At 39.8% G+C, this 14503-nt stretch overlaps 1 protein-coding gene and 1 long non-coding RNA gene across 2 annotated transcripts in view; one reads left to right on the top strand and one right to left on the bottom strand.

Moving 5' to 3' along the window:
• Positions 1–29: 29 nt before the first annotated feature.
• TMEFF1 (transmembrane protein with EGF like and two follistatin like domains 1) overlaps positions 30–14503 on the bottom strand; it is a 116178-nt gene continuing 101704 nt past the window's right edge. The window contains exons 6-10 of the mRNA XM_005482927.4: positions 13657–13805; positions 12651–12716; positions 7305–7428; positions 2942–3100; positions 30–1254 (exon numbers count right to left, since the gene is read on the bottom strand). Of these exons, the coding sequence (XP_005482984.1) occupies positions 1170–1254; positions 2942–3100; positions 7305–7428; positions 12651–12716; positions 13657–13805 (583 nt within the window). The 3' untranslated portion in view covers positions 30–1169. The remainder of the gene's footprint in view (positions 1255–2941; positions 3101–7304; positions 7429–12650; positions 12717–13656; positions 13806–14503) is intronic.
• On the top strand, positions 3095–13772 carry LOC141730143 (uncharacterized). Its single transcript, XR_012581624.1, has 2 exons — positions 3095–4265; positions 7026–13772. It is a non-coding gene; the product is annotated as an uncharacterized LOC141730143 (long non-coding RNA).

Raw genomic sequence — 14503 nt, 5'->3', positions numbered from 1 at the left:
CAAATAAACACACACTAAACCAGAGGCAATATAGTGAAAACGTTGTATTGTGACATGCTTTTCCAGTTCAAAATGTTGAAAGCATTTTTTTTTTTTATTGAACAAATTATTAAATCCTACATGCAAAATTCTGAAAGCCTACACTACATGTTAAAACAGCTGAACACATCCTATTCACACTTTATCTTGGGATCTTTCAAACGACAACTAACAGTCTATTAATATAACTATGACCAGCAGACTAATTTGGATGGACTTCTTTAGCTCTTGAAAATACTCTATACAAGAGCACTAGTAATTCATTCACTTTTATTTTTTTTTATTTTGATCACAAACACTATACAATCTGTATTGTAGGTGTTAAAACATGTATTTTCTTTAAAAAAGTTTAAGAAGTATTAAAACAGTTTTAACAGTGATAAAGTAGGCTTTATTCCAATTATCTGTGTTCAATTATTCAACACCAATTTTTATAATACCTAAATCTAGTAAGACCTACTTCTTTTGGACCTGTGCCATCTGTTCTACCAGGTAACTTCCCAAATTATGAAATTTATAATTTTCGTCTTTAAAAATAAATTGTTGGAATTATTTCTGAAGATGGCAGTGCTTAGACCCAGCCCACACATTTTATAAATATGTTACAACTACACACAGCACACAGCTTCACAGTTCATGCGATAGGCAGTGTCTAAAAATCAGTTACTAACTTCCAAAAACATTTAAATATCTACGGTATTTAAACACAGTGTTTTCTAGTTCCTCATAAGAAAAGTAAGCTGTAAACATTTTTACCTTTAGTTCATGCCTTGTTTTTTAGGTAATGTGGACTTATTTTGTTGGTTTGTTGGGGTTTTTTTAAGTCTACAACCATTGTTGGAATAAATCTGTGTTCCCAAAAATATTACATTCCATGGATAAAGCACAAGTCTATTATATAACCATGTGATACAGATACAGAAAATGAACTACTGTATTCAAAAACATAAAAGTAAAGATACTAAAGCAGTCCATAGCTGTTAGAGCTGATGCTTTCAGAATACAGACCAACATTGTGACACTAAAAATGTTCAAAAATAAGGCCTCTGAAATAAATATTTCCATTCTTTAAAAAAAGATATAATAAAAATGTACATCACATGGTCAATGTAGGTATAAAAAGCACTAAGTTAAACCATTCTGGATGATGTATCTGAAGTAAAATGGCCTAGGTTTTGCTTCTGCCGACGTCCTCTATTATTTTTGGGGCATTTTCTGTTAAAAAAAAGAAGAGAGAAATAGGAAAGGAGGGCTGATTTTATATATGCCACCTATAATTAAGCCTAACAATCATGCATTGACTCAATTTTCTGTACTTAGCAATAGCAAGGAGTCTGTGATCTGTGCTGACAAGCAGGACACTCCTGCTGTTCAGTACTGGACTGGGAATGTCTGTAGGACCCCAGATCGTGCAGAAGGGAGCCCAGCTTGACCTTGAGACTGAAACCAGCAAGGTGCTGCATCCTTCAACCTTGATCCAGCAAACACATTCCACAGGGAATGATTGCATTAGCTTTGCTTTATACATATTTCATATTTAAAACCCAGTGGATGGTGAGGCTGGATCAATCAGCCTTTTGAAGTGCTGGACCTCCAGGTGCCTTGCTGCTCGCTGCAGCCCATGAGACAGAGCCCACCCAGGTCTCTCTGTGGGGTGACTCTGGCAGTCCCTTTCTTGGGGCCAGACACACAACTAAAAGGATTCACAAAAGCCAGCAATCCTGAATGGAATGGCACTTAGCCAAGGCAATGAATGATGGAGCAGTCCTGCTGGGATGCAGCAAGACGTGAGAGACTGAGAGCTGGGGAATGGTCATACAGAGGCTGAAAGAAGAGCTTACCCATAGCCTTCCACACCACTGCTTTGGCCAGCAGGATGTTCAGTGAAAAAAGGAATGACATCAATTGCATGAGCCAAGTAAGTCTTTTACATGTGCAGGTGGTGTTTTATACATATGCTAGTGTCCGTTAGGCTGAACTTTAGAAGGGATACAGGGAAAAAGGCCTGTATTGTTAATTCGCCGTGTCCCTCTACATCCCTGAGTTTTGGAAGTCTTAAACTAATGCAGTAGCAGAAATTTTATGGCCCAATGTATGTGGAGCTGAAAAAGTGACGGACAACTTGAGGAGGAAAAGTCAAACTGTGACATGGATGCCCAAGTGTAAGACTTAAATACTTCATGCATCTATAAGGAAAAAAGTCATCCTTTATCTGTCTCAGAGACCTCAATATTTTGTTTGGTTCAAGTCTTAGACCTGAATGCCTTGTCATCAAAAAGAACCCATGGCTCTCATCTGAGTTTTTACACAGTTTAAGAATGAGTTTCTACACAGAGTGGAGACAACCTATAGTTGTTTCAAAATGTGCTTGTGCATCTTTAAGTTTCACAAAACAGGTTCTTACAGTGAGTGTCTAATAATGGCACTAAGTTGTACATTAATTTTCAGAAAGTGTAGATGATGTGAAGGGTACTTCTTTCTCTGTGTAACACCATTTACAGTTGTCCCACACGGAACAGCATCTTGTCAGCCTCTCTGGCTTCACTGGGTGGTAGCTGGGGATCAAAGGTTCCACAAAATTTCAGCAATACCTCAATAAGTCCAGTGAAGGCCTTACACGGTAGCTTAACTCTAGGATTTGTTTTAAGGCTGATCTGTTCTGCTGTGTGTTTGGTCTGGAGATTCAGAGTGGTTACTGGTGGTTTCTAAATTCAAACAAATCTGTCTTTAGTGACCAAAGAAACAAAGGGGCAGATAGGATGTTACATGATCATCCTGCTCCAGCATTAGGTAATTTTTAAGTGCATATTAAGCGAATAAAATGTTGGACATCATATAATTAAATACAGAAAAAGTATATCCATACAATGTGTAATTTTTCACTGTTTTTGTCTTTACCTACCTGGTTATGCACATGACAATTGCAACTATAATGGCAATCTGTACAGCTCCAATTATTGCTGCAATAAGGACATGCGTAAGCTTTTGTCTACTTGGGACAACATAAAGAATACTAAAGTCTGTCTTTTCACAGTGCTGTCCAGTATATCCTGATTCACACCTGAAAAAGAAAAAGAATATTTCATGGAATCTGTAATTTGACAGCATCCCAGTGATTTTGCAGATGAAATGAGAAATCCAAGGTGACTGCAGCTGAGAAAGAACTGGTGAGAAGGTGCACGTGTGGTAATGCTTGGGTTAGGGAATGGTTTGGATCTGTGTGGCAAGAGAAGAGACAGAGCAAGTAGATATGATCTGCTTTTTCTGGATTAGGTTACTAGTGGCCCTCTGAAAACACACCAGCATGAGGAAGACCCTGATTCGTCAAAAGAAATATGTGGGTCATTATTATATTGGTACAATACTGAGGAAGAACGAAGCAACTGGCTGGAACAAATAGACACTAGGAAGACAAGTGGACAAGGCTAAATGAAATGCAAGAATCATGTTCATGAAACACAGAGAGAGCACAGCTCATTCAGCTCCATTGTTATATATGGGACAGAAGTGACAGAGAGGAAGGGGAACCTTGAAATATGGATTGAAAATCCACCTTGAAAAAAGAAGACCCCTTTTCAAGTTGCAACCTAGAGAAGTGGAATCTTGCAAAATCTACTGGACAAGACCAGCACCAAACCCCCTCCTCCCTTGTGGCTGAGCCAGAATTTGATGGAGGTCAGCTTAGAAAACCCAATGGCTCACAGCTGTTTCAGTGAGAGTTCAAGGAAGAATCCAAAATAATTTGCATGGGGAGGGGAGAAATAACAGGAAGCAGAAGAGAATCAGCTCTCTAAGTGGTAACTTGCCTGAGAAAAGCAGCAGTTAGCTCAATGAGAAGCTCAACAGAAGCTGTTCCTGAGCAGTGATGTGTTCAGCAATGCAAGATGTGCCAGTGCAAACACACTCTGAAACAATCCATGTCTCAAGGCAAAAGAGGCTTAGGCACAAGAAAAGGCAAGAACCACCCAAACCACTGAGATGAAGTCTGCAGAGTCAAAGGCCACCACTTAAAACCCTGGGCAAGTTCCTAATACAGCTGTCCTTTAGAATTGACTGACACGAATGCATCACTGTGGTCAACTGAATCATACACTTGGCCTCCAGCTCTGCAGCTGCAGAAGAAATACTCACATGCAGGCAGAGCAACAATCATTTTGTAAACTGGATCTGACAAGCCTGAATGCAACACAAAATCAGACTCATCCATTCAAAAGCTTTGTGCTAGGGTAGGAATTAATTCTTTTCGGAGCAACAAAATAATTACACCACAGACCTTTTTACAAATGCTAATGCAACTCCTAATCCTCCTCTGCATGAAGGGATAATAGTTGGGGTTTACATGTTCATAATCTTGTGACTCTACTTTCTCCAGCCATGAGCTGCTGTGTAAGGAGTTTTGGTTCAAGCATGAACCAAATTCCAGTAAGACTTGTTAAAGAAAACCCTCCATGTGGTAGAAGTGTGCCCAGTGGTAGCCAGTAAGTGAATAAAGGGAACTCTGAATAAGCATATGAGAAGAATGAGGACAGTGAACACACTAGTAATCATGCAAGAAAATACAGAAAGGAAGATGTCTCCTTGTTAGTCAAGAGGACTTAAATCTTATTGTTACTTTGCTTTTATTTTCATTAAAGAAAGTAGCAGACAAAGTATTATCAATGTGAGAGCTGCTTTAATGCAGAGGAGACAAAACAAAGCAGAGGTGGCACAAGGAATTCAAAGATGTTTCCTCAGAAACACTGAAATGACAAGAAATTATTTCTGAGAAATACTGAATGCAGATTCAGGAGGAAAAGTGCTTGCATTAAGAATTACATAGTGGCAGGATGAAGTAGCAGTCACTAGTTTTTTACTTTAAACTAGCAGAACAGATTTTAAAACATTCTGCTGCATAAATGTATAACAAGATAATATAGAATTAGTATAATAGCAAGATCAATAGAGGTCAGAAAGGATTTATCAAAATAAGCTGATTAGTCAATTAATTGATTTAGCATAAAGTTTAGATTTCTTTTTAAAGGGCTGGACTGTGTGTCCTTGACACAGCAGGCCATAAGGACAGGGCAGAACTGCACTGCACAAGGGGGGCAGCAGGAGACAGACCTGATCCCATCTGTGCAAAGGCTGCTGAACTCAATACTGTGCTACTGACTGCTACAAAACTTTCCTCCCATCCGCCTGCTGGCAGTCCTGGAGGGCTGCTGTACAGTAAGCAAGGAGATTCATTGCCCTCAGTGAAAGCAGAACTCAGAATTTGCTCTGCACGAGTATTTTCTGCAGCTTTATAGGTCATCCGATACCTCACATACATCGCTGCCAGGAAATGAGGACCAAATTAAACAATGTAAATGCTAGATGCCTGTGAGAACTGAAAGCATTTGAAAATAACAATTTGCCCTTAGCAATCATCATTATATTTTCCTTGCTGGAGAAAGAGAGAATTTTTTTCTCTGATAGAGGTACATGATTACTATGGCAGATTGATGTCTGTTATAAACTATTTGTTTCCTTAATAACTCCGCTCCAGTAAGAAACATGCATAAAGCATGAGACCATCAGTATTTTAATAGCCAAGAAAAATCCAAAGGAGGTCTGATAGTCAGGGTCAAGAACTGATAGTCACAAATTCTGGGCTGGAACCACATGAGGTTTGTTGTGCTAGGCTCAGCACTGAGATACTATTCAGAATATTTAAATACATAGCTACTGAAGCTAGTAACAGTAAATGTAACTATAAAATAGATTTTAAAAGGATGGTAAATTAATTAGATCCATCAAAACATTGCCTATCAATACTTACTAGAGTAATTATAAATATTTAAAAGATGGAATTTACACTGAATCATAAATTGATAGATTACTATAAGATTAGCACCTTCCAACAAAAATTCTGAGAAAATAAAAATTAGTTAATTCAGACAGGAATGTTTCCCTTGAAATACTGCTACTTTAAACATTTTGAGGACGAATACATTATGAATTGTGTTAAATACAGCTCTAGATCAAAAGAATACCGTAATCAGATGCTGTTGCCTAATGCCCATCAAGATGATGGTGGGGGTGCACCCAGTTTCCCAAAAGAAGCAAAGCCATGTTGAGTTCTCTTGGTTCCAGACCAAAAGAAAACCAAAACAGTGCTATTGGAAAGCTGAAAATAAACAAGAAAGGGTCTTGCATGGTAAAAGAAATAATAGAAGTTTTCAAGTGCTTGAGTTGCCAACAATGCTGGCTCTGCCATTTTGGGGCTTCCTGCTCTCTGATCTGTCTGGAAACCCTTAAATCTTGGCAGTGCAAAAAACGCCTAAATATCATCAATCAATAAGGATCAAGGGAGAAAATATGAAAGCATCCAATGGATTTACAGCTGAAGTTTCAAAAGCAAAGGAAAGCAAAGAGTTATGGCAGTTCCAGCCACATTAATCTGAAAGTACAAGCTTGCAAGATAAAAGCTCAGGAGTGAAACCTCCTAATAAGTAGGGCACTGCACCTTATTGCAAAGTGGCCTTTTGCTATAAACAAATTTTAAATAATAATACTAATACTACTAATAATAATAATAATAATAGCAAGAACAACAATAATAAAGATTTGGAGGAAAAAAAAGATACAGAATTCCATTGGTGAAATGTAAAAGGAAAAAAATTATTTGGGAGCTAAGGAATATTAGCTCCCAATATACTCTGGAAAACACTGAAGGGCTTAATATTGAGTGTTCTGAGTTGCTAGTTTACACTGTAGACAAAAGGTGTGGGCTAAAGAATATTTTGCAAATTTTTATTCTCTAGATAAGCCTATTACTTTGAAAAAGGGCAATAAATGTTAAAAATAAGGTATTGATTCTCTAGAGGGAGTTTACAACAGGAGCAATAAAATGTGCTGATAGTGTAAGAACAGACTGAGGGGTCAGCGGTGAAAAAACAGTCACAGAGAGAAGCCAAGGAAGGCACAGGCCTTTCTAATGTGTTTCTGTTTCGCTTGTTTTTTAGCTCTGGATGTGATTTAGCAGGTGAAAATAAGAAGGCAAGACTGAGGCTACACTCCTCAGAGGGATTCAGGTTCTGATGTACCCGAGTGACCAAGCCTCTCCTCTGAGCACTATCTCCCTCCTGATGGGAGCAGCTGGTGCTGCCCACAGCGCAGGGATGCTCCTCCTGTGCCACTGCTTAGATATCACAAACTGACACATGCTGTCATTATGCCTAGAGAGCATTTTGATTAAGCTTTACAGTGATTTCAATCAGATTTTGGAGACATGAAGGACTTACCGGCAGGAAGCCTTCTGAGTGGAATAAATGAACTCACATTTCCCATGTATACAGTAACCATTGAAGCTTTCTGAACAAGGTATGTGGTTTCCAATGTAAATGTCTTCTCTTTGATCACTGGCATCTTGAAAAGAAATATACATAAACAATTATACATGGGTCTATGATGTTAATTTAAAACTCTCAACCAGGAATAACATATCCTTAAAAACTTGCAGTGAATAAAGAAATAGAGAATAATAAAGCAGAGGCTTAAGGGGGAAGTTTCAGAGGCACCTACAGAGATTTGCTAAAAGGTACTGCACTGGAAAATGATCCTCAGACACCTCTAAACATGCTTTTTATATTGTGTTTCTCAAAAAGGAGAAAAGTGTTCGTGACAGAAACAAACCAAAGCAGGAAGATCAGCAGAAGATTTGTCAGTGGCACTGGGGCAAAGAGCTAATACATAGATACAGAGAGCTGTCTCCCATGTGTAAACAGATGAAAAAGAACCCTCTAAAAAGGATTAGAAAGATGTTGAACCACATTTTATGATTACTGGGTAGAAAACCACTTGATACAGCCCAGATCTGATTGGTATCACTGGTGGTTAAAGCTGAAATCAAACACACTTCAATAGGAATCTTCCTCAGAGAAACATTTTTATAGAGAGGGAACTTAAAAATATTGAAATGGTTTAGAACACCCATTCCTTTGGGAGGTGTGCTGGTTTTGGCTGGGATGGAGTGAACCTCCTTCACAGCAGCTGATGGAGTGCTCTGGTTTTGATTTCTGGCTGAAATAACAGTGGTAACACAACACTGTTTTTCCTGATGCTGAATGGAGCTCACACAGCATCGAGACTTCCTCTGCCTCTCCTCTGCTTCTCCCCTCAGCAGGAAGACTGGGAGTGGGCGAGCCTGGGAGGGGACACAGCCAGGACAGCTGACCCAAAGTGGCCAGAGGAATGTCCCACACCACATGACATCATGCTCAGCAATAAAAACTATAGTTTTGGTGTTTCCAAGGTAGCAGCTGCTCAGAGGTTGGCTGGCCATCAGTCTGCTGATGGGATATTGTGGGTGACAGCTTTTGCATCTCTTGTTTATTTTTCCTCTTTTTCTTCATCCCTTTGATTCTTAAACTGCCTTTAACTTCACTGATGAGTTTTTCTCGTGTCTGCTTTCCTGATTCTTTCTTCCATCATCCTGAGGGAAGCCGGGATAGAGCCAGCAGCTGGTGGGCACTTAGTTGGTGTCCAGCTCAGCCCAGCACAGGAAGGCAATCCCTTCTGCCCAACATCTTTCATGCCTCTGTTATGTTAACAAAACTAGCCAAAGCTGTGTTTATTTTCAACCATTTCCCCCCCAAAATTTTTGGTACAGAAGTCCTAAACACTTCTATGAGAAGCTGATATTCAAGCTGATATAAGAAGCTTAGTTAAAGAAGCTGATATTTCATAATGAAGAGGGATCTTAAGATGTGAGCATAATTATAGAATTGTGTTCATTTCCATGGCAATAGACCATAGCTTTACAAATAAAAGACTATTAAGCAAAAGGAAATGTGAAGAAGAAATCTCTTATACAATTGCAGATATTTGAAATTAAACCAGAAAGAAAGAGAATATATTTTTACAAGAAAAAAGGAGAGACATGCTGCTCTTTTTTGGTTTTTTCTGATATGTCTGGAATGTATTTTAATTTGGTTCTGGAGAAAAAACCGCAACCCTGTATTAGAGGTTTTAGATATAAGGAAGTCTGTTAATTCAGGATGTTTTGAAGATACAGAGGGCCTGACATAAAAGAAGAGCATTGACTAGTACTGACAGTGTGTCTACCACTGTACTGGTGGAAATAGACTATGTGGTGACATGTCTAAGAGGAGAAAAGTGGGGATGTCTCATCCCAAAATGTTAATCTCTCTTCTTTTCCAAGAATTTAATTACTGTCATATCTGGTCCCAGTCAAACCTTGTAATGAGCTACAGACAATTATATGAGTATGTTCAGAGAGCTGCACCTATCTGGTTTTAATACCTCTACTGATACACAGTGTGAGGCCCAGTGGAAAACTGGAAGGTGCATCCCCTGCAAAGAGGCCAGACAGCCACACACAGGTCAGAGGCAAAACTTACATTAAGCAAGAAAGTGTTAAATGCGGGAGGGGATTCCTAGTGTAAAATAGACATTTGCCTCCCTTTGGACAGGAATCCATTTTTAATCAGAGACACCTGCTGCTTCAGAGCTTCCAAGTGAAAGGTAACTGGTGCAGGAGCCTTGAAAGAATGACTGGATATAGGAGTTCAAAAACTTCACCAGAAGGAACAATCATGCATAAAAACTGAAACCCTGATGCTCATCTTGGTGCAACAAAACTACCAAGCCAGCTGAATCTGGGAAGAGAGACCTTTCTGATGGAACTTTAGGTAGCCACTTGCAGTGCAGGAGAAGACTGTCACAGTTCTAGAGACTAAAACATATTGTCCATTCAGAGAACAGGGTTTAACAAGATTAACTCACAGGAATTGAAAGCAAAAGCAAACAGGTAGGAGTGTGGACTGTTCTCTTATCCTGGATGAAAAACAACAATTCAAAGAAGTTCAATTCAGGCTCTCACTATCTAAAGAGACCTGAGCACTGTATTAAAAAATTTCAAAACAACCTTTTTCTTATTAAGCATGCTCTCTCCATCCACATCATTTGCTGAATGTGAGACTGCACAAGCCATACACATTAATAATAATAATTATATACAATGGTTTTTCCACTAACTAGATTTCAAGGGCAATTTACATGCAATGAATAAAAGGCTGTTACCTCTTTGGAATAGGAACTGAAAGTGGTGTTTCATTACATAACATAATAAGATGTATATTGCATTTGGTGCCTTTTATACCTTCATAATGTAAGTGAAAATTGACATTAAGTCACTCCAACTGGTACATCATATGCAGTGAAAATAAGAGAATTTATGAAAAGAGAAAAATATATGAAGCTTTTTGGCACTGAATGACTTTTCAAGAAGAACACAAGGGATGTTGAAAGCCATGTTTGGATGACTTTACTCAGGGAAGCCATGGGAGTGCAAACAAGTATAATGACAAAAAAACCCTGAAGACCAGAGATAACAGAGAAGGCAGCAACCCCTTGGAGCAAAACCTGCATTAAGATCAGAACTGAGGAGAAATAAGAGTGACTTATGTTCATTTGTGATTCTTTCCTGTGCAAAATATCAGCACCCATTTGCAGGCTGGATTCTCTTTTCAGGGAAGTTCTCTTCCTCCCTGGGACCTGAATTAGAGATGCCACCACAAGACTGAAGAGGTTATTACAACCTTCAGACTACTACTCACTCCTGCTGTTTCATGTGGCTACTAAAGATGATGTAGCCACAAAAAGCCTGAGTTCAATCAAATGAGGTTTCAGAAGCCCTGGGGCAATGCTAAAAAAATTTGGGAACAGATGGTGTTTCCCTTCATTCCTCCCAATAATGAGGGAGAACTTGAAACAAACAGGTGAGCCCAGGATGTCAATACCTTGCTCTGGGACTGGCGTTTCCACCAAAACTTTGGGGTTTTAAATGATGGAAAGGCAAGGTATGCTGGGGCCTGATGGAACCAACCTGTCCTGAAGGGTAAAATGACTTTTGGAGTGTAAGCTGGGAGCATGGAGAGGGATTTAAACTAGACTTGATGGGGGAAGGGGATTCCAACATCATTAGAGTAGGTAAGTCACATGCCTGAGGGTAGCAAGTGCTAGTGGGAACACTTCCACTGCTCCTGGGAGCATGGAGAGCTCAGCAACACATTTGAAATGCTTGAACACCAACACACGCAGTATGAGAAGCAAACAGGATGAACCAGAAGCACTGGTCAGCTCCCAGAGCTACAATATCACTGGTACTTGCATGAATTGGTAAAATGAGTCCCACAAGTGGAGCATTGGGATGGGGGGCTCCAGGCTGTTCAGGAGGGACAGGCAGGGCAGACAAGCTGGAGATATCACGTTGTATGTAAGGGAGAGCTGATTGTACAGCACTCTGAGTTAGTGCTGATGTAGCTGGGAGCCTCTGAGTGAAGGCTAGAGAGATGGGAAACAAGGAAATGTGGCAGTGGATGTCTACTACTGATTGCCTAGCCAGAATGTGAGCACTGATGACTTATTCTATAAGCAATTATGAGAAATCTCTGCATTGCTAGCCCTTGTCATTATGGGAGGTTTTTAACTTCCCACACATCACCTGGGAATATAATATTGCTGTGATGAGCAGGACTTTCTTGACATTTTCAGGAGACAATAACTTCTTCTCAGAGGTACTCAGTGAGCCAAGCCCTCCTAGGCCTGCTATTTGTGAATAGAGGGCTCATGGGGGGTGTAATTTTAGGTGTCTGTCTGGCCATAGTGACCATGAAATGGTTGAGCTCTCAGTGCAATGAGAATAAAGGACACCAGCATTGCTACCCTGGATTTCAGCAGAAAAAACCTTTAAGCTATTCATGGAGCTCTTTAGCAGAGTACCCTGGCAATTTGCTTTGGAGGGGTCCATGAGTGCTGGTCAAGGTGTCAGAAGTGCCTTTAGAAGCACAGGAGCAGAAAATTCTGCTGCATTGTAAGTCAAGCAAGTGGGGCAGAAGACCAGCTTGACTGAACAGGGAACTCTTTGTGGAGCTCAAGAGGAAAGATAATTTGTATGGCCACTGGAAGTGAGATCAGGCTTCACAGGAAGAGTACAGAGCTGTGGTTTGGAGACACAAAAGGCTAAAGCTCATTCTGAACTGAATCTAGCCAGTGTTGTGTAAGATAACAAGAACAGCTTTTTCAAGTGTGTTACCAGCAACAGGAGGTCTAAAGAAAGCATTGGAGTGATACTTGATGTGTATGATCATCTGACTAGCAGGGATGAAGGAAAAGTTGAGGCATTAAAGGTCATTAAAAGGTAAGGAACAGTTCATGTAGGTAAAACATTTTCAACCAATGTGATTCAACATATTAGTTTACTGAAATATTTTAAAACACCCTAACAAATACAGAATCATCCATTTTTCCCAGAAGTTAACAGAAAAGATGGGATCATGGCAGGGTAAAGTAATTTTCCCAGCACTTGGAGTGAGTCCAATCCTGTGGCCACCGCACAGGGTACTGCTCAGCTGGGCATCTTAGAGGAATACAGCAGGCAAAACTCTCAAATCATGCACATCTTGCCATGCACATCTTGCCTTGCAACATGCTGTAAGAGAGAAACTGCTCACAGGCCTGTCTCAGTTACAGGAAGCAGAGCTGTGAGGCAGACTAGAAGAGCCTTGCATGCTCTATTTTGTCATCTTGTGAAGCTGTAAGCAAGAAGAACAAAGTCTGCACTGTACCTTTCACTTCTGGCCGATACTGCATGCCATCATCTTTCTTTCCAACTGCATTTGTGTCATCTGTTTCTAGGTGATAAACACATGCATGGTTACTCATTAGGAAAGGATATTCTCCAGACCACTATGTGTGCATCACTGATAAGCCAGAATAATATTCAAAGAACTATTTTAAATTGCAGTAAAGCTGGACACACTCCCACATTGTTCCTCCCACACAACCAGGCTGGTATCACACCTAGTTGGTAGCCCTGGTGTTCAGACCAACATGGCTCACCTCAAGCTTTAGGTTTTGAACTAAAAACTTTTCTGTGGTATGGACCTAGGTGATTTCGGTGACAGTCTGTTTTGGTGTTGGAACTGCCCAAGTTACAGATCTAGATGTAACTGGCAAAAAGTTGGTAGAAATCTGTTATTCCCATGAGAAAGTCCTAAATGAAGCCCCCAAAACCAAAGGATTATCTACAAGGCAGTATTAGCTGCAAGGCAGTAGGCAGAGGGCTTCAGTGGATCATTCCATGACTGGAAAAGGAAATTATAGAATCACTCACTTTGGTTGGAAATAAGCATATTTCAAATGCTTATTTCCAAATAAGCATTTGAAATGCAAATAAAGGAAAAACCCCTTAAGAATAAAGGATCAATGTTTGTGCAATCAGGGCCCAACCTGACTCACACTGGAAGCACATTTTGCAGCCCACAGCAACAAGGGGAAGATTTCCCACGCACCCATATTCTTTCTGTTCTCCTACCACCCCCTCATGTAAGAACTGTTGGATTATTGATTAGATTTTCCCAAGAGCTTTTCCAGTCTTTCCAGGTAACAGCAGCCAAAGAAAGGCAATGTAAACACAGCACTACGTGTGTAGTGTGGGAAACTCAAAATTGCAGGTGATGAGTTCACTGACAACTGCATCAGTGACTTCTGACCAAAAATACAAAAGGGAAAGTCTACCAAGCCAAGTTATGTCAGGATTTAACTTTTCCAGAAAGCCAAAATTAATCCCACCTGAGCAGTGGCCAAGGTGCCTGATGTCAATCTGCTCTTGCCTCAGACATGATGCCTCTCTGACAAAGCACGGATTGTTATAGGAACTTCCATCAGAAGCACATACAGGATTAAAACTGTATCCACTGCAGTCTATGTTACACACACACCTGTTAATTGAAGCACACAGCAAAACAAAATTGACATCCAGCAAATAAAAATTAAGTCATGTTAAGTCCTAAGTAAACACTAGCTCGGGCACCAATGCCAGGAGGGGAGAGCCTGCTGCATGAGGACGCTGAAGAAGTCATTGGCATCTCAGGCTTCCAAGCAGAATGTACAGAATTGTGAATACATACTTCAGTGTGCTTTTCTTAAATGTATAAATGTTTCTTGTAGTTTTACTCCAGTATCAATCTCATAGAATATACCTGAAAAATGATAACACTTTAGTAGAAAGATTTACTACATTAATGTACCAGTTTGTAGTCTTTATTCTCTAGTGTGAAGAAAATCAGAAGAATATTCTAACTTTTTCAGCATCAGGGTCCTTGAGAGGGAAAACAAAAAGGACCCCCTTTTCTGTTAGGCAATAGAAAGAGTTGTATTTCAATGTCTCTACAGACTTAATATGCTTGGTTAATATTGGTTAATATCTTGCTGTGTCATTTCAGAAAGACTTTCATTCATACCTTTAAAAGTTAACAATAGGTCTATTATGTTGCATTTAAAACAGGATTATGCAATCTGAATTAATTCATATTGCATCCCATTAACATTTTCGTTGTTAAGGATGAATGATTTTCTACACAATTTGCAGGTAGGGATTGTAAAATGAAAATGGGAAAAATGAAGACCTAGCATGTAG

Source organism: Zonotrichia albicollis, chromosome 1 (genome assembly GCF_047830755.1).
Source record: "Zonotrichia albicollis isolate bZonAlb1 chromosome 1, bZonAlb1.hap1, whole genome shotgun sequence".
Classification (NCBI taxonomy): Eukaryota; Metazoa; Chordata; class Aves; order Passeriformes; family Passerellidae; genus Zonotrichia; species Zonotrichia albicollis.
This window is presented reverse-complemented; position numbering and strand designations above follow the sequence as displayed.